This window comes from Lagopus muta, chromosome 2 (assembly GCF_023343835.1).
Source record: "Lagopus muta isolate bLagMut1 chromosome 2, bLagMut1 primary, whole genome shotgun sequence".
Taxonomy (NCBI): domain Eukaryota; kingdom Metazoa; phylum Chordata; class Aves; order Galliformes; family Phasianidae; genus Lagopus; species Lagopus muta.
In genome coordinates this window covers 43266495-43286704 of record NC_064434.1, presented here as the reverse complement: position 1 = coordinate 43286704, position 20210 = coordinate 43266495, and the positions used below count along the sequence as shown (strand labels likewise).

The following is a 20210-nucleotide window of genomic DNA, read 5'->3' as shown; positions in this document are numbered from 1 at the left end:
CTGGCTCCGCGCGGAGCAGGAGATCAGAGCCGGCGAAAGAATGGCAGGGGGAAAAGGCGTCAGAGGAGGCAGTCTCAGCCTCTCAGAAAGTGAACGCTAGAAAAAGGGAAAGGTTTCCAGAAGTTCATTACACCGCTGACTCGGCGCTCGAAACCTCAGCCCTCGGCCCTATAATATCGGCGGCGCGGTGACAGCAAAGCGGGGAGGGGAGGGGAGATGCCGCCCCCCGCCCACGGCGCTCCCGCGCGTCCCCCCCAAATCCCGGCGGCGCGTGACGTCACCGGGCGGGGAGGGGGCAGGGAAGGGGGGGGGGGGGGGGGTCGGTGCCGATGGTGGTCGTGAACCTCCGAGCGGCTCCGCGCCTCCCGCCATCCCCGTCCCTAACGGCGACCCCGACCCGAAGAAATAGATAAATAAATAAATACATACATACATACATACATACATAGGAAGGAGGGAGGGGGGGGGAGAGAGAAAAAAATAAAGGAGACAAAAGGAGGAGCAAGGAGGGATAGAGGTCCCGTTTCTCCCGCATTTTCCCTACGGTTCCCTCTGGGAAGGAGAGGGTGAGCAAAAGGCGAGCTGAGGGAGGAAGGGAGCGCTCGGACGGCAGCTGTCTGTACCCGTGGGACCGTCGCACCGGGGCACGGAGAGAACCTCGGACGAGGACAGGGCTGAAGAGCAGCGGCTGCACGTCGTCGGACGTTGCTCAGGGGGATCCCAGAAAGCAAAACCACGGAACACGGGCGGAACAGGGATGCAGGCAGGGTGGTCACTCCCCGTGAAGGTTTGCCTTCCTGAGCGAAGTGTGAAGCACCACAGGAGAGGAGCGCATCAGCAGGGTTTGCAGTCCGAAGAGGGACTGCGTGGCAGCAGAGCCCGAACCTGGCCCCGTGTGTGTCCCGCACCCACAAGGCACATCTCTGGCTCTATGGACAGCCCTCATCCTGGTTTCAACTGGAAAAGTGCTAACTTTCTTCCTAGTAGCTGCATGGTGCTGTGGTTTAGATTTGATGAGAATCACGCTGGTGACACACTGATGTTTTGGCTGTTGCTGAGCAGCGCAGCACAGATCAAGGACGTTTCAGCTCCCCGTGCTGCCATGCAGGGAGGGGCTCGGCGTGCACAGGCACCAGAAGGGGACAGAAGGAAGAAGGAGGGACCCAGACTGGCCAGAGGAATGTCCTATACCGTGTAGAGGCCGTGCGAGATTGTAACACGGGGGAAGGTGAATGGGAGGGGACTGTTGCTTGGGGATTCACTTGGGGATCAGTCAATGGATGGTGAGCAACTGCACTGTGCATTATTATTATTATTATTATTATTATTATTATTATTATTATTATTATTATTATTATTCCCTTCCTTTTCTGTCCTGTTAAATCACATCTCAGAAATGTCTCTATACAAAAGATGCTAGTGCACTAACATTTGCTGTCTCCTCATAATTCCTTAGAAGTACAAACCGCCACCACCTGTGCTACAGCAGCATTCCTCCTACGTAAAGTTTCTTCAGGATTCCAGACTGTTGCTGCAAGGGTGCGGTGGCGACAGTTCTCAATTTTGTGTCACAGCCTCTGTTATCTCTTCTTCTGTTGGTGTCTGAATGGCAAGAGAAACTCTGAGTGTGACCTGGCCTTAATGTATCATTCCTTCTGCCTTTCCCTTTTGCATGGTCTCTGTTCTTTGGGTATAGAGCTAAGAAATCTTCAGTGAACAGGAGAAGGAAGAGGAGGGTGGGAGGGAAGGAAAGGGAAGGAAAGGAAAAAGGAAGGGTAAGAAGGAGAGGAGAGAGAGGAGAGGAGAGGAGAGGAGAGGAGAGGAGAGGAGAGGAGAGGAGAGGAGAGGAGAGAGAGAGAGGAGAGGAGAGGAGAGGAGGAGGAGGAGAGGAGAGGAGAGGAGAGGAGAGGAGAGGAGAGGAGAGGAAAGGAGAGGAGAGGAGAGGAGAGGAGAGGAGAGGAGAGGAGAGGAGGAGGAGAGGAGAGGAGAGGGAGAGGAGAGAAAAATCATTTTGTGTAGTGGTTTTTCTTCTAAGCCAGCTGTCTAAGAAACTCCCTCACCTGATGTTCCTCCTTATGGAGGTAGCTGAGACACTTCTGGGGTTGCTCATTTCGCACCACTGGTAGAAATGGCATTTCAGAATTATTACCTTGGTCTTGTCTGACAGAGAAACTCTGTAAAACGAAATACATCTTGAGTATGAACTTCCATGGTCTTGCTGTACTAAAGTGCCCAGGGGCAAAACAAGGCATTTTTCCAAAAGGTAAAAATCTGAGAAGCAGAAAGATAATCCAATTAAAAGACTGTCTTGTAAACTCTCCCTCTCTCCTGGTTCAGGAAGTATTTCCTCCTGTTTGTACATCCCCTGAAAAGTGAAACCACGCTCCTGCAGCCACTGGGAGTGACTTTCTACACGTTCAGCTACTGCTCACTGAAAAGAAGGCACCACTGTTACCTCTGGCAGCCTTTTCACCTGAGTTGCTCTCAGCTCATCCTTGAGTTACCAATGCTGCAGAAAGTCAGACATGACCTTTTTTTCCTTGCAGATAACAGAGAAAACGGTGCTGAGTTTCTCCTTTGTGTGTGTGTGCTTGGTAAGAGAGGTCAGTGACTGTAATAAACAGTGACCATATATCTCTATTTCCTCATGTGCATCTGAGGATAACATATTTGCAAAGCTCCCTTGTGTGGAATAGCAGGAAGAAACTGCACCTAGGAGAGAGACTTGGGGCAGAGAATTCATGCAAGTCATTGCACTCTCTCTCAGTACTTTTATTCAGGGGTGGAACAAGCTTGAGTTCACTTGCAGCGATGAAATGCCCCATTAATCACTCATGCTTTTGAAAGGGATATGTCAGGCTTGGCTTATACGCCTACATTGGTACCTGATCCCATCTAGACAATGTGAGACAAGTGCCTAACAAAGCAGCTCTAGTTAGTAAGTTGACTTATTTGTTAGTTTGCTAGTTAGATATAAATCAAAGTGTTGTAATAAGCCAATGTAGCAGCGGCTGCAATTTAATTTAGAGGGGAACAACCTCATTTTAGTTTTACTGACAAGAACACAAAAGGTAATATCAATGCTGGAGCCAGCTGAGACCCAGCTAGTTAAAGGCACAACTAGCTAACAGTTTGACTGTGAGGACAAAGATCATTATCTCAATGAAAGAAAACCTTAAATAAATCAGTTCTGTACTTTAATGGTTGTTTATTGTCAATGCTGCTACAAGGCACAAATGCATCATGGAGCTATGCTATGATATTTAAAAATCAAGCTACTGATCCATTAAATGAATATCTCTGGTTAAATCCTAAACCAAAGGGTTGCCGCAGCTGTGATTCTGATTGATAATACTCGAGTGTAATCATTTTTGTGGTAGATTGGCTTCCCAAGTTTTGCTTGCAGAAGCCTATTTACAAGCTGACCTTCGAGGCAATGGCACAATCCTCTGTGTAATGGCAGCAATGAACGTTCTTCGGAAGAAAACATATTTCTAGCTGGCAGCAGAATAGCTCGGCTCTATTGACTTCCATTCAGCTATGTCTCTTGATATTGGCTGGAGACCAGATCTGTGGTATCTATTTAGGGAAACGAATTTAGAACCAACAAAAATAAATATTTCCAGATGCAGCATTGAGTCAGCATATAGCATTCAGTGCTGCCTGAACGTACTGAGTCAGTCGGTGCAGAGAGATTTCACAAAAAGATGAATAGTTGTATGACTGTCTATGGCATTTATAGGCACGCTTGCTTTATCTCCTTCCTCCTAAAATATAGGTCACAGAATATCTTTGTGGGTAGAGCAATTACTTGCAAGTCCAAACAGAGAAGATCACAGCATGTGTCAACTCTGAAACTAACTAGATTTATGATGAGGTTAGTTGGGATTTTCTGCCATTTGAAAACATCAGAAATTGTTGAGGATAGGGCACTGAACTTCTTAAGTGAGTTGAGTTTGCGTAGCAAAATCAGCACTTTAAGCTCCAGGAAAGGAAGAAAGCAGAGCTCTGCCGCAATCCCCTGCAAAATCATTACTGCAGTATTTTCCGCTTGTTCTACCTGAACAAGTAACACAGTCAGATGAAAACATATCACTGAGAGACAGACTCTGATCCTGCAGTCTTCCATCTTCCATATGAAACAGCTTTAGTGTGCTTTAGCAGGATTGCTCACGTACAGCTGCAAAATCCGTCACGAACAATCAGAGCTGCAGGTACCTGCTCACATACAATATACTTCAACTCGCAGTGTTTTTGTGGTTCTCACTGCTTTCTGCCCTGTGGGGTGGTTGCATACTATCGACCCAGGGATCCCAAGCTCCAAGTGCTTTAAAAAAAGACTTCAAGATGTTTTCAGTGGTGTCCCCACATGATTCTGCCAGATGCAACTATACTGCAGTTGTCACACGAACATTGCAGCACTGGAAGCATCAGCGGATTCCAAGTGGGTGGGTACAGGAGAAGGTATCTCTTTGGTGAGATGTGATCCAACAATCACACGTCTCTCTTTTTCCTGAGGACTGGCTTGCATAAATAAATATATATCAGAGGAAGATATGTTGGGAGTTACTGGACAAAACTTTACCTCGTGGCATCAGTCTTTGTGTTACAATGCAGAGTGAAAAGAACTGGAGCATTTAGTCCAAGATTCAGAGGATGGGCACAGGTGGCAGTTCAGCATGGAGCAGTATGTGTAGAGTAGCAACAGCCAGTCATGTTTGCATGAACTGCTTCTTGCAGTTACTCAGCTCTGAGGCAGTGCTAATGCTGGCAAAGCAAATTGTGTAGCTCTGGTAGGTAACTTGGTTACTAGCTGCAGAAGTTCAATGCACGGACTGTTTCTCAACAGTGCCTTTACCTCAATTACAAGTGCAGAGACTATACTGTATGTTAAATCATCATGTTAAGGAAACTTTGAAGGTGATCCAAATATTACAATTTGGCTGCAAACGCCCATGAGAAATTACTTAAAAATCCACTGTATGGTTAATTAACCAATTTTGTGTTGTCAGAGCACTTGTTTGATAATTATTGGCATTTTCTATGTATTGTCTTTGCAGCCAGTGTTGGCTGATGCTGCTAAAGTCTACCTAGTGCTTTTGCTGTCACGAGGCTGACAGATAAACAGAGGACCTGGGTTCTTCTGTTCGCTTGGGCACTTGGTAAACATGCTGTATCTCAGGATATCTTTTGATACATACAGATGCTGGATTTTTCTTCTGGATATGACCAAAAACATCATGAGGAAAATCACTACTTGAGGAAGAGGGAGGGCTTTGTCCGTGGGAACCTTGTTGATCTGATTGATGCTGAGGGCCAGACATGAGAAGGGATTAAGGGTGGGACAACTAAGCTTCCTAGGGAATGTCATTGTCTCTGGTAGTAGTGTTCTTCCCATGCCAGGGAAGAACATGGGTGTTAAGTTACTTCTGCATTCCTGAGAGTCAAACAAATGAGGTCTCTACAGGAGAGATGCCACATGGGCCTGAACTTTCTGGAGAAAACTGTCTTAGAACGTATTTGCAATTACACTGCTTGACTTCTAGCCCGTCTTGGAGCTTTGCACCATTGCAAGTTATGTCTGTGCTTACTCTTACAGTCCCTTTAATCTCCTGTGCAGATGTGGAAGGTCTGAGGGCATCCATTTGCCTGCTGCAGCTGAGAACACTGCAACTGTCTATTGAACTTTGTCCCCTGTGCTGAAGGCCACCCAGAACATGAGACGCTCTCTGGTGTCTTCAAGCATGGACCTCAGTGTTTCATTTCTATCTCAGTGTCTCCCAGTTTTGCTGTAAGCCTATTTGCTTGGAACTGCCCTAAACTAATTGCAAGGAAGCCCTCCTGGCTGATTTGTAATTAGGTTACAGCCACTTCTACTCTCTTCCAATTCAAAGCGCAGGTGTAGGCAGGCTTAGGGGGACAGAGTGGGTATAAAGCAGGCTGATGACATTTTTGCTGTCAGTTTGAACTTGGCCTTCATTTTTCTTGTGTCTCTCAGGAAATGCCTTGGGAAGGCCATCAAATAAACACCATTGGGCAGGGCAGCACTCAAACAATGAGGTTCTTTGAGAAATGTAGATCAAATCCATTTAAGATACAGCGAGACAAAGTAGTCTGACAGAAGAGCTGGATTGCCTGTCACCAGGCAATGGAGATTCCTGAGCTCACCACAAAGTTTTGGGGCTGTATAGCTGCCATGCATCCATCTCTCATGCCCCTCCTTTCAGTCAGAAAACTGCAACAGCCCTACTTCAGCAAACTGGATTTCCTCAGCTTTGTTTGGGAATTCAAACTGCCCAAATATCAGAAGACAAACAGCATTGCTGCAGAAGAACTGCTCATTCTGCTGAGAATTTGGCTTCTTTGCTGCCTTTGGGGCAGGACAGCTTATGCTCATGGTCTAGGAGGCCAAGGCAGAAGATAGCCTGTGTATTGGGCTTTCCCAGGGCACAGCACAAGTTTTCAGCTCTGTGGAACTACCAGAATCCTGCTGGTCACCCTAATGGGTGTAACAGGATGGGACATGGAGTCACAGGTGTGATTAGGCATATTTCTTGCTGTTGCCCAAATTTGTGTCACAGAGATGCCAGCCTGTCAGGAGGCAGGGCTACCTCCTGCTGCCAGAAGAGCACATGGGCCTGCTGCTGCCTGGCTGGGGAGAGAACTTCCAGTGCTCCCAGGAGGGCTTCATTACACGCTCAGCTCATGCAAATGGTCCCTGCAGCCCACAGCAGAGATCGTCCTTAAGGACCACAGCAGCACTGCTATGGTGGCAAGAAATAGCCAAGGGATTGCTTCTGCCTAGGTTATGGGCCCCAGGGCACTGTGTGTGGGGAATGCACCATTCTGGTGACAAAAGGTTGGTATAATGTTGGTGTTGGTAACAGGTCTGGATCCAGCCCTGCTGCTCCCACAGCTGTCCCACCAGCAGCCCCCCTAGGCTGGGAAGCCCTTCCAGGCTGGCACGGTGCTACGTAGCGGATATGACAAAGCCATGTAAAAGGAGCTCCCCGAAAGACTTTCAGAAGTCAGTGCAGCCATACAACTGCCCAGGAACTTGTTAGCTCCCTCACTGCATCTGCCTTATAACACTGAGCCCCACCAACGCCACTGTGCCCTGCTGCATCTCAGGCCTGGTGCCGTCCCACCTGCTCATGACAGACTCCCAGACAGACAGACAGACAGACGGACAAGGATGCCCTTGCTCTTTCCCCCACACTTCTTTTTCTCCCCTTTTCCCTCCATGGCTTTTTGCTTTTAAAGGTTGCTGCTGACAAATCTATCTATTTGGGGCAAATTGTCAGTGAGAAACTTCCGCTCGAACTCTTTGGGACAAAACTGCCTCTTTGAAAGGGTAAATCCCGTTGCATGAAGGTCTGAACAATGGCCAAATGTGTTGCTGCTACTGCTGCCGCTGCTGCTGAGGCCGGGGCTGTGACAAAGAGCGGATTAATTGGTGCCGCGGCTGACTGGTTCGAGATGGCTCCACTCAGCCCGCGCCGCGGGGAGCCCCATTGACTGGGCCCCGAGTCCCACTTTTCACAAACTCCAAACAAAAGTCAATTTCTTTTTTATAAGGCGAGGGAAGAAAAAAAAAAATCAGTTCATGTTTGAGCTCGGGAAGTTGACTTGTTGGATTATAGGGCGTCATGCTCTCTCTGTCTGTCTCTCCCATGCTTTTAAGTTTCTTCTACCCCTACGAGAAGAGTGAGGAGGGGAAAATGGAAAGCAGAAGTGATCCATCCCCATCAGCACGAATCCAAGTGTGGGCTCTGGGGGTTGGGAGATGCCCAGAAGCCTGGACTCTGTGTGCTGGGCCTCAGTCTGAGCACTTGTTCGGTGGAGATAAGCTTCTCTAAGGTGGCTGCAGCGCATTCAGTCCTTGGGTAGATTGCACTGTCAGGAAACAAGACTGTGGGTATGATTCAGGTCGGCATATCCGCATGGCGTACTGTGAATGGCAGGGTCCCTTCTTCATTCTAGCACTGATGGCGTTCTCATGTGGAAGTGAGCAACACAACTAGATGTCTTGTGTCCACCTCGCATGGCCTTGGTCTTCCCCCAGCACAACACAGGTGCCTCCAGGCAAGCAGAATGAGCTTCCTCAGTGCTATACCCCATGTGCTTGTAAAAAGTACCACATACATAGGAGCAATCAGAATTGGAGACAAAACCAAACCACCACCACCAAAACAACAACAAACCAAACCCAACAAACCCAGGGGATTACTTTGATTCATAGGGATGTTAATAGTCATTACCATGTTGGCACGCTTTCTGCAGCTGAGGTTACGCTGGAACATTTTAGGAAGTTAATCCCTGTAATTGCTTTGATAATCATGTGGTATTTGCAATATCGCTTAATCAATATTTAGCTCTTCTCGTGGAAAAAAAGTGATCCCTAAATACAAGAAAGAGGCTATTATCAATGTAACTGCTGACCCTCTCCTGCTGGCGGTGGTATAGTATCAGATCTCCTAATTACCTGCAATTTATTTGCATATATTTTGTCCTTGCAGAGGGACATCTTACACTGGATTCTATTTCTCTTCTGTCTGCAGAGCAAACCCTTTGATCTGACACTCACTAATTGCTTTGACACACTGTGGAAGGAGTAGAGCATCTAAGAGTTAAAGTTAATTCCACCTTTTTTAAACATCATTTTTTGCAACCTATTCTAACCTCATCAGGAAAGAGGGTGTGCACACTGTACAGTAGGCAAACAGAGCACGAAACCAGAGTAGCAGGGGACAGAGTGAAGCAGTTGTAATCTCCCGGTTTGATGTGAAGTTCATGCTAACTCTCCTGTGTTACATGTCTCTGTGCTGTGAGAATGAACTTCTGATTTTAAGGTCTGCATATACTGATTATGGATTTAATTCCACCTGCTTTTAAAGTGAAAAAATTTTGTGTAAAGTTGTACAGTCAGAGCAAAACAGTAGGAACATCTGATCGTGTTAGCTATGTAACTTTGCAAAAGTAGTCTAGCTTGTAAAGAGCTCCTGGCTTCATTGCCGAGCTATAGGATTTAAATAAAAAAACACCTTTAACCTTTGACTTTGACCTTCACTATACCACAGCATTTGCTTTTGCTCTGCATGATGTTCTTTGACTTTCAGCTAACTGACACTGGAAAGCCTGTTATTTTCCCAGTCTGATTCTTTTCTGTCTGTTTTGTGTACCCATATATAATTCAAAATAAATCCATCTCCAATTTGCCTTACCGTTGGGTCCGTCCAACATGGTTTCCTAAGAGAAACTTCATTAGTGTTCAGAAGACAATACAAAGAATTATCCTTTTCATTGTGGCCTCATTCTTACACTTCTGGCCGTCAGCTACCACCCTCTCCTAAAACTAAAGATGGCAATTTTCAGTAGAGCAGCTGAGTTGTGGGGAACTCCAAGGGAAGGAATGGTTTGAAATGTCAAAGGTGTTGGAAAAAATCAAAGGGAAAGAGGCTGGAGAAGAGGCAGTTAGAATTGACTGGAAGGACATCATTAGAGATTTTAGAGAGAGCAATTCCTGCAGAGTGAAGTGGCTGAAAACCAGACTGCTGAGTGTCAGAGAGGTGAGTTCAGGAGAATGGGAGTAAACCAGTCGTTTGAAAGCATAAGAGGTAAAGGAGATGAGAAAGGCATAATGGTATGTAGGGGAGGGTTGTTTTTGCAGAGACTTCAGAGGCTTATTTGAAAACAGAGGAAGAGGGGCTCCATAGAAAGAGCATGCTGGTGATTCCAGAGAAGAAATGTGTTAAGCAAAGAATGAGAAGGGATGGGAGGAGGTTGAAGGGACTCTGACAGGGAGTGGATGAAGAAAGGAGTTGTTTTTTCCCGAGGAGAAAAGCAAAGATGCAGAGTGTGAATTCAAGGATTCAAAGACGTTCATCAGAGCCTCTGCAAGGATGAAGTGAGGCAGTGTGGGAGCTGGCAGTTAGTGGTCAGTGGGTATGGGAGAAAAAGGGAATCTGAGAGGAGAGTTACGGGTGCCTATAATCAGGTATATCAGGCCTATAATCAGGCCTATAATCAGCCCATCAGGTTGATGTGCTAAAGGGAGGACAAAGCAAGACAAAGAATTCAGAGCAGTAGTCAAAAGGTAACTGGAAGGTCCACAAGGTGCAAGAGGCAGAAACAGCCATACAGGGAGGTCAGCAACTATCTTACAGCTGGCAAATAGGACTCAAGCAGCAAGAGCAACAGGAGAAACCCAATTGATGAAAAAGAGGAGGAAGAGAAAGGGCTGCCAGGAACACTCTATGGAACAGTTGCTGAGAAAAGAGAGGAGAAAGAAATCAGCATCACAGCTGGAGAACAGAATGGAGTTCACAGTGAGACAAAGTGAACAGCAATGCTGTTGCGTATCGGGAATTCTAACACATTAATCTGATTTCAGATATGGTGACAAGGGTTTCCACAACCAGCTGTCCCAATTCCGCCTATGTAATCTGGAAGTAGAAAGGACATTCTTCAATTAAAACAGCAGCAGTGCTGTTCTCCTCATCGCCCCTACGCAGAAAGAGGCTTAAGTTACAGCTAGTAAGCTCTGCATTCTGGCTAGCATATGGTATAAATGGCCACAAGTGTAATGAACAGATCTAGCTCTTGACATCCAGAGGAATATTGGAAATTCTTCCTTTGGACGCTTTAAATCTGGGATCCTTGTATCCCTGTAAGAGCTGACATCCCAAAGAGATACACTTCCCTCCCTACTAACTGTGAAAGGCACAGGTGTATCTGAGTTACTCTGGGGTAATGAGGAGCCAGGGATCAGCTGCCCTGCAAGGAACACAAGTGTGCTGACCAATAGTCCAGCAGGGAGGAGAGCATCTCAGCAACCCTAACACCCAGCATTGATTAGCTTTTGGTGATGTCAAATGGATCAGAGACAATCAAGCTTCCTTCTTTTGGGGCAGGCTGCCAGGTAGGATGAGGCACTATTGTTTTTCATGTAAATTAAGCATGTTGGGTACAGAAGCCATGAAGAGGCAACAAATGTGCAGCTTGCTCTGCTTTATATACAGCCTCTTTCGAGAATGAGCTCATGCTAAACTTGTAGAGGATTGCGGCTGACATCTCTGGTTTTGATGAGTCTATGAGTTTCCCCACCGAGAAAAGTTCAGTGTGGAGAATGCCCATGTGAGCCCCCTGGGTTGCAAAGCCAGCTCATCCAACCCCTCAGGGCTGGGAATGGGCCAGGTGCCATTCCTATCCAGATGTTGGGACAATGGCAGTCCTGAGGTCCGGCTTCAACCCCATGAAGGCAGCTGGACAAAAAGAGCCATGTGCTCAGGACCTCGCTACCAATTTCACCTCAAAATGTTTGTTTTTGTGGCAATTAAAGGGATTTGGGGAGCCATGGTTTATATTCTCTGCCCATAACACTTCTTCATGGTCATTTGTACAAAAGTGTTGTTGTTTCTGGATAAAAGCTGAAAGTAATTAAATTTAGCTGCACAGTAGTAAGTTCTGCAAGGTTATCTGGCAAAAACAATTATTTCCTCCAGAAAAGATTGGTCTGAGCTAGAGGGAGGCAGCAGCACCTAACGACTGTCTCTTTCACAGATTGTGAAATATGACTTCAGGTCAGAGGATGAGAAAGTTGAGACCATTTCTGAGTACTCAGAAATCCTGTGTGTTGTGCTGAGAAGAGAGACAATTAGCGTCTTGGTTGCCGTGAAATATTTCTATGGATCAGTTATTTAGCTTGCATTAACAAGATTTAAAATGTCTGCTATATTCATTACTAGGGGAAAAGACTTAGATGTTCTTCTATTGATTGTCAATTAGGTTTTCCAAATTAATTAGCCACTAGATTATTTAAGATGCAAATGCAGTTAAAACAGTACTACAAAGCACATAAACCAAGCCCTCTGTTGTGCTTGGTATTATATAAACAGAGGAGTTAACTTGCCTCATTTTAGAAAGCTGAATCACAGAACTGATTACCTTTACTTCTGTTTATGATGAGAAAAAAGCATTTTCATGATTTATTCCTAAGATATTGTGTTTTCTTTTTCTATGAGAATTTTATCCTAAAATGACTTATTTAGTAGATGTCCTAAAAGTAGCTGTCAAATTCCTGCCAAGTGAATCCTGGTGATGCTCTTTAAGAACTTTGCTGTGTAAGAGGGCAAAAAAGGGACAAAGGATAGAAGAAAGAAAATACTATTATCTGACCTGAATATGGATATAGAGAAAAAAATTTATTCCCAGAAAGAGTGGTGATGCACTGGCACAGGCTGCCCAAGGAGGTGGCAAAGTCACTGTCCCTGGAGATACTCAAGAAACGTGGAGATGTGACATTGAGGGACATGGTTAGTGGGCATGGGAAGGGTGGGCTGGTGGCTTGACTAGATGATCTCAGTGGTCTTTCCAACCTTTATGATTCTACATTCTATGATCTCATAAAATGGGAAGTAGAAATGCAAAGACACTGATTGGGGGGGGGACTCGTCTGACCACAAAATTGACATTTGCAGTACTAACTAAATGCAGATATTCCAAGTTTGGTCCGTGGGCTCTTCATAGCCAGTAAGGAAAAACTCTTCAGGAGCACAGTGCATCTGTCTTTATTGAACATCCAAAACAGGCACCTCTGGGTTAGCAGTGCTATGACTGCTTCCCTTCCACTAACTCTTGAAGGATCCTATTTCTCAAGGTTCATGTGCAGATATCTCCATCTGGGAATTAAGAGTCAGGTGAAATGAATCTCTGGCTCTGTGACACACAGAAGGTTTGTGCTGATGCCTGAGAATTAATCCCATTTTCCTTAGAATGTTAACAATGTCAGCTGTCCAGGAAGACCTCTTGCTTTCGCACAAATACTCCTCCCAAGGCAGAGCCTGATATTGGGGACCTCGAGCACTCTCAGTGTTGAGTCACCAAGCTCACAATACTGAGTCATTGCTGAGGGTTTGTTTATCTCCCAGAATGTCTGTCCTCTGCACAGCCAGGTGAAACACTGCCCAGTTATGGTGCTCAGTCACAGCAAGGTTGAGCACCAGGCCTCTGTTTGTACTTCAACTGCCCAGGGGGAGGGAAGACGGGCTGTGGCTTTCCCCCATCCTTACCCTGTGTGTGCCGTTTGATTGTTTTCCCCTGACAACCGAACCCTAATGATGCCAAAACTCTTCTGGGACTTCACAGACAGAACTGTAGGAGATAGATTTAACTGAAGACACTTTCTGAAATGTGACAGAGTTCAAATTTGCTCTGAGCTATGTAACCATGGCCAGGCTCTTCCTGGGATGCAGAAGGGACACCTGGGAGGATGATTAATATGCTTTGCACCACTACATTGGAGAACAGTGCAAAGAAGCAGTAGGCACCATCTTACCTGCCAATTATTCTCTTTGAAAATGTACACATGGTGGCAGAATCAAACCATCAAAAAATGAATTGAGCTATTAGACAACTCAGACTTTGTCTTAGCGTGCTGAAAGTTGCATGCCTGTAGCTTTCATATCTGATCAGTTCAAAACCTTTTTTTGTTTTTTTAATGTTACTTTAAAAAAAAATTACTCCTTGTAAAAGTTGAGAAATAGAATCAAAGTGACCATTTTCTATTGTTAACCAATGGCAGAGAGAGATAAGGCTGGAGGCAGCTTGATTTTGGGGCTTCTCTAATCACCATGCTTTCTCCTCAGTTAATCAAAAAATATCCAAGCTATTTTGTCCTAGATTTTTTTTGTGATGTAAATTTAAAGTTCAGTACATTCTGTCCATGAATACGGATTGTACAGTAAAATATTTGTGCAGGGATGCACATCCGTAGGTTTGTTGTGGAGAGCAATTATTATTCTCTTCTATCCTGCTCTGTTGTTCTATGCTGAGCAGAGAAAACTACAAACAATTAATTTCATGTATCTCCCATAAGCCAAAGAAGCACTCTCAATCTTTACTTTCAAGAAGCAATTAACTTCAGGTTTATTAGTCAAGTTGTGCTATGAAGTTTCAATCTTTCATTGTATGCTGTGAATTTTAATTACAATTTATTAAAATAATTTAATTGACTTCAGTCAATGGGCGTGAATGAGGGCAGAATTTCCCTGAGAAAGCTGTAGACAGAAGAAAAGGCCACCCAACCTAAATGCCTTCTGCCTGCCCTTTTTTGGGTTGCATCAGACTGTTTGAAAGAGGGCTGCATTTATCATCTTTGATGCCTTCAGCTCAATGGTCAATTCATATTAGATTCCACAAAAGCCAGTGAACCAAATTCATCTCTGATACAATTCCATTGACTTCAATAGTCTTACCACAGGGATTAATCTGGCCCAATTTTATAGCATTAGGCTACAAGTTTGTGTACTGTTAACCCAGACTCTTTGCTTGAGATCGCGCCAGCTAAAAGCTGATAGCTGTTGCAGTTGCAATTTGCTCAAGAAATCCAATTCCTTTTGTTGACCCACTGAAGTTCACATTCCAAAAAAAAAAAAAGACACCCTCCCCCCCCCCCCCCCCAAATCCCTAAACCAATTTGAAACTGCATCTGAATTTAGATGCATATTTGCTAATTTGGTTTATTATGCATGCAAATATTGGTATAAAAGGTGTTTCAATTATTTTCTAAGGCAGGGACCTATGCATTCTCTGCAGTCACAAAGAGTTTAAACGCAGTTATTTTTCCCTGCCTGTAATTGTTCTCCCTTTTAAGTACCCAGCAAAAAAAGTAAGTTTACTGCTTCTAGCACAATGGCTCTCTTCACTTTTAGGTTTGGGAGACCTGGGTGACCTACGAAAGTTAATTAGAAGGTTAACAAAGACTAAGGCAGAGTAGAATACCGCGCCTCTCCTCCAGCCAAAGATGTCATCCATTAATTAGGGAAATCGTTAAGGTGGCCTTTATTGAATCCATAGAAAATTGGGAGTCGGCGGTCGACAGTTTTGATCAGATTTTCCTCTCCCCAGTAATACTACCCTTAGTCGTAGGAGCAGCAGAGGGCTTGGGGTGGGACGGGTGGGCGCGGGGGGAAAGTGTGTGTGCGTGTAGGGGGAGCGTGTGTTTCAGCGACATTACAGTTAAACAGCCACCGATTGTGACGGCTTTGATTCTCAGGCTTACATGGCATACTTTGTCCATGATGTAATCTTTATTGAACCTGGAAGCTCGGGGGTGGGGGGCAGGGGGCAAGCGAAGCTTACTGCCGCTCAGCCGCAGGAAGCTCTGGGAGTTAATATTGCAGTCATCATAGGCAGGGTTGGTGCTTTGGCATGGTAATATGCTATCTGACTCCCTTCCCTCTTAGCACCATGACTGGCTGCTTCTAGCAACCAGAGCAAACAGCCGTCCGCACAACAGACCGTTCATTTCTCCACCAGTACATTCACTTCAAAGTTGAAGGCCTTTCTGAAGACCTCAGATTTTTTTATACTCTGTTTTGTTGTTGTTTTTTTCCACTACAGTACCAAAGTGGTGTTGCTGTGGACAATTCCAAGTACAGTGTTGGACAATCGTGGCCTTTTAACATATGTATTTTTTAACCTACTGGAAGAACTGGCGGTATGGGGTTCCTCACCAGCTTCATTTTTCCTTTGTGCTGAACAAACTCTTTGTGCTGGACAATAACCACAGGCACCATGTCCAGTGCTTTAACCAAGAAAGCAGCGTAGCATGGAAAGCAGCGCTCCATTAGAAGGTGAGAAGCCATCACTTTCAAATGGAGGAAGGTAAGGGTAAGATCAACCCCAGCCCAGAATGGTTGCGTTGAAGCCATGTTGTCCCTGCTCTGATGTCCTGGAGTCTATAGGCTGGAGGCACTGTTTTAAGGGTTTTAACAAATGTGGAATGAAGACGTTCAGATGTCTGGAGGTCTATATTCTATGTACCTCTTGGCACAAAATGTGCTAGAATTTAAAAAAAAAGAAAAGAAAAGGAGTAATAATACTTTAATTGACTGATCTTCAGGAGAAATCACACACAGTTTCAGGCTGTTAGACGCTAATAAGTTACTAAAAAATCCTGCACTTATTCTCGCATTTCATATTCTGGTTAAAAGCTTTTGCTTGTTGGCACGAATCTCTCAGTTGCCAAGTATTCAGATGTTACATACCAAGAAAATATGACTACATTTTAGAACCAAGTGTTAACCTGAAATGCACAGGGTACACTTTGACCTTATTGTCTACATCTTTCTTGCATTGCAGTAGATATTATTTTATCTTTTATATAAGCTATAATTCAAGACACCCCCCCTCAAAGGTGTTTCAACCTTTACTTAGTATGTTATTACTTTAATATATTCCAGTGAAAGCAATTATGAGCACAGAAGCAGCAGAAAGGAAATGCCAAGCTGCTTCCTGCATGTTCCACACAATCATTCAGCTTGTCTGTGTCCTTCTTCCTGTGTGAAAGGGAGGTGCAGCAAGGATTCTCCATGAGCAAGGCCTTCGCCATGCTTTGAACAGCTCAAAGAGAACTGGGGTTTGGCTTGGAGTGACTGTGTGTTCCCACAGCTCTGTTCTGGTCATTTTTCTCTTTTAAACTAAGAGACAAACTAACTCACACGTTGTGTAGCTGCTGAGGTCTCCAGATAAAGCACTATAAGAGTGCCACACACTATTATTCTTTTATTACAGAGCAGCAGTAGCTTTTCAAGAGTTACTGTGGATTTTCATATGTTTTCCTACTGACTTTTGTCTTCTAGTAGCAATCCTGTGGTTTTGAGAGCTTCAGCCCCTGCCTAGGGAAGAGTTCCTGAATTTAAGGTGGCATACTAGGGTGGCTAAAAATCCCATCTTCTTATAGTACCTGCTCTTGTTTCAGTGTCCTGAGTGTCCTTTTATATCCAAGGGGTACACAGGAATACTTGGAAAACGTGTTTGTTTTTTTTACCTTTTACAGTCTCCTTACATCAAGATGAGATGAACTGTGCTGTAGACATACCTATTCCCCTCCTTGGAGTGCAAAGGGGATCTGGACAATTCCATCTGAGTTAGGCTCAACCTTGAAACTGGGTACTGTAGCTGGAACAGAAGTATTTTTTTAGTAAAGGGAGGCTAGGATGTCTAGATTTCACTGTAACTGCATGTAGAAGGTGATGAGCAAAACAGGAGGAAAAGGCAAAAACATTCTTGGAGTTTTTCAAGAATGTCCAGTTGATAATTTAATGAACCTCTGTGTGGAATGGGGTGTGTGAAACAAAACCATCATCTACTCAGAGAAGGACAGGAACATTCATCAAGAAGAGCTGATGGCTTTCACAAATAGAATAGATACGATTTGCGGTTGTGTAAAATGCACTTGCAGAACTCCTTCTGATTCATGTGTTTGGAACCAGAAGTTCAATTCTTAGAAATACAGCGTAGAAAAAAATCTTGTTCTGTCATTGACCACACTCTGACCATCAGACACCAGATAGAGGGTTGCCAAGAAGGCAAATGCAGTTCTAGGTTATGTCAAATGATCTGTATCCAGCAGAGAAAGAAAAGTAGGAACGCTGTGCTCTGCTATGCACTGATACTTCCTGTGAAATTCTGTGAACAAAACCTGCAGAAATCAAGGATATCACAAATGGCTAAAATAAGGTCTAAAGGCCCAAGAATAGAGCATGAGACTTTGCTGAAGGGATTAAAGCGACATCTGAAGTCTTTACTGAAAGGCTTGAGAGATGGCCTGAGACTGGAGGTAGAATTTTTGGGGGCAGCAGAAACTGGAAGAGGTTCAAAATAGATGAATAAGGAACCAGTAACCAGATGGCTGAGGACCAGCAGCTTTTCCGGGGACAGGAGAGGCCAAGGAATCTTTGGCAAGCCTGGAGGTTACCAACCAAGCAGAGCTGTAGTGAGGATTTAAAAAGCTAAAAATACCAGCAGCACAAGGAAATTAGAAAGTTGGAAAAGTCAGAAACCTGATGTGGAATTAAGGCTGTGGGAAGACTTCCGTTGCCCAGTCTCACAGTTAGAACTGCAGAAGCAGGAAGGGAAGAAGTCAGACAAGCCATTCTGATCTATAAGAAACTTAAAAAAAAAAAAAAAAAATGCAGTGAAGAATGTGAGGAGGAAAGCTGAAACCCCTTATGTCAGCATTTAATATGCAGCACAAATCAATGGCAGAGAAAATGGGCATCAGTAGTATTTCTCAGGAACAAAGCCAGTCTGAAGCCTTACTTCTAAAGTATGCAAAAAAGAATGGATTATCTGCATCATTTTCAAGGCATGATATACAGCTTGAAGTCACAAATTAGTCTTGTGTGCTGTGGCTTGGCATGAAGGGAAGAGAAGAACCTGCTTCAGCTATGGGGGAACCTGAAGAGCCGTCCCTCCCGGCACTCCTCCAGCAGGGGCTGCCAAGATGCTTTGGCAATGCACCAATCTAGAGGGACTCAGCTGGGCTTGGCCCAGCCTGCAGAGATCAGTGAAAGGAGGCCAAAGCCATCCTGAGAAGTGCTGGAATTTGCCATGGGGCTTGGGTGAAACTGTGTAGTGAAAGGAGATATTGCTGCAGGACACACTGAGTGTGAGAAAGAGTCTGGTAGGTAGGATGGGAATCCTGCTGATGATGGTTTGAAGAGATCTGAAGCAATGTTACAAGGGAAATGGTTGCTAAGGGAAGCAGCCCTGCTAACTGTTCAGGGAGCAGGTAGAGGAATACTGCATTCAGGATAGCAGGAAGTGTGGCCAAAAGGGAGCAACTACTGGTGCCCAGTGAAAGCCCTTGGGTTGGCTGTGGTCAAATGCGTGAGGAGTTACCAACCCTGGGGAACCACAGCCACCAGCTGAGCATAAGGCTGTGGGTGGGTACGGGCTGACAGGAGAGGCCACAATGGGTGCTGTGCAGCCTGCTCCACTGCCTGTGGTGGATGGTCAGTCTGAACCACAGCCTAGCTCCAACAAGAGAGGACCAATGGCTTCCAAGGTAATGTGTGGATGATGCAGATGAGCTGAAGGCATTCGATCTCTAGAGAGTAAGCGACCTTACTTATTAGAGAAGAAGGTGTTGTTATACAGTCTGTTTTCTGACAGTAAAAGAGAGCTGGGAGGCATGCCGTAAGGTGTGAGAAACCTTGGCAGTGACAGCTCCTGGGCGGCAGTACATATGAGCTCATCTCCTGCAGAAGAACATTACTTGTGAGACTCAGATGCCTACTGAATGGCCTCCAAGCACTCAAGAAATCGTGAGCTGCGGGCAGAAAATAGGCAAAAGTTGAGCACTGTTTTCAAACATCTCTTAATTCCTCTAGTTAAAGAAAAAGCCCTATGAAGTTGTGCCTCTGGTGAAGGTTTAAGGCTGGCTCCTCTGAGTCTTGGAATCGCCGGTTTTACTTCATCATTCAAGGCTGAAGTTTCACCTTTAGGCACTGAAGTGTTAAGCAGACCCCCTTCATCTGGGTAAGTGTTTCACAGTCCACCGAAGAAAAGTATTGAGGGGACCTAATGGTGCTTTCAACTTCAGTGTCATCCACAAGCGTAAGCAAGGACAAGGATAGTGCATGACACAGTACAGAGCAGAATATGCTGAAAAAAATAGTGCCACCGTATGTGAAACCATTGCCTTGAGCAGGTAACGCCTAGGATATTGTGGCAGTTCATCCTGGTTTTCCATATGGGGCTTTAAGGAGAATTGGCAAGAGGCAGTGGAAGCAAAGAGCAGGGTGAAGGGCGGGAGACGGCATTGCTACTGCGTCAGTAGGCAGCACTTGAAAGTGCCGGCTTCTGGCTGACACCGAGTGATCTTGGAAGCGGTCACTGTAAAATAGGTCCCTCTCAGCCTGTCTGCTGTTCTGAGATGGCTCTGGGCACGCTCGGGGCTGCCGCTAAGAAAGACGGCATTTACAACCAGCCTGGGATCAGATCAAGGCTGCCACTGAGCCTGCGCTTCCTAAAAGGAGCGGTGCTCTGAAAAGAGGTGCCTTCTTCTGGGCACAGCCTCGCGGGAGAGGCTTCTCTAACAAAAAGAAAAATGAAGGCAAAGATTTAATACCAGTGAAGGTCTAAATAATCTAGAGACTTTGTGGAGAGGAATTCTGAGAGGCAACTGGTCTGGAAATGGGAGAAAAACTGAGGATTTGTAGTCACCCCCATGTCTTACAGTATTGAAGATGGCTGCAGACACCTTACCCTCCTTAAAACAGCAGAGGTGCTCTGGGAGGAAAGATTGTATCTCCACTTTCACAGGGTATTCAGGTGCAAAGGCTTCTGGAGCATGCACCACAAAGCCACTAGACATAGGATTAGGAATGCCAGAGAAATGTATTTCCCAAAGACCACACCTT

At 45.2% G+C, this 20210-nt stretch overlaps 1 protein-coding gene across 1 annotated transcript in view; it reads right to left on the bottom strand.

The window, feature by feature from the left end:
- NR2E1 (nuclear receptor subfamily 2 group E member 1) overlaps positions 1-15578 on the bottom strand; it is a 29629-nt gene extending 14051 nt beyond the window's left edge. The window contains exon 1 of the mRNA XM_048935715.1: positions 15486-15578. Within this exon, the coding sequence (XP_048791672.1) occupies positions 15486-15578 (93 nt within the window). The remainder of the gene's footprint in view (positions 1-15485) is intronic.
- Between the last annotated feature and the right edge of the window lie 4632 nt (positions 15579-20210).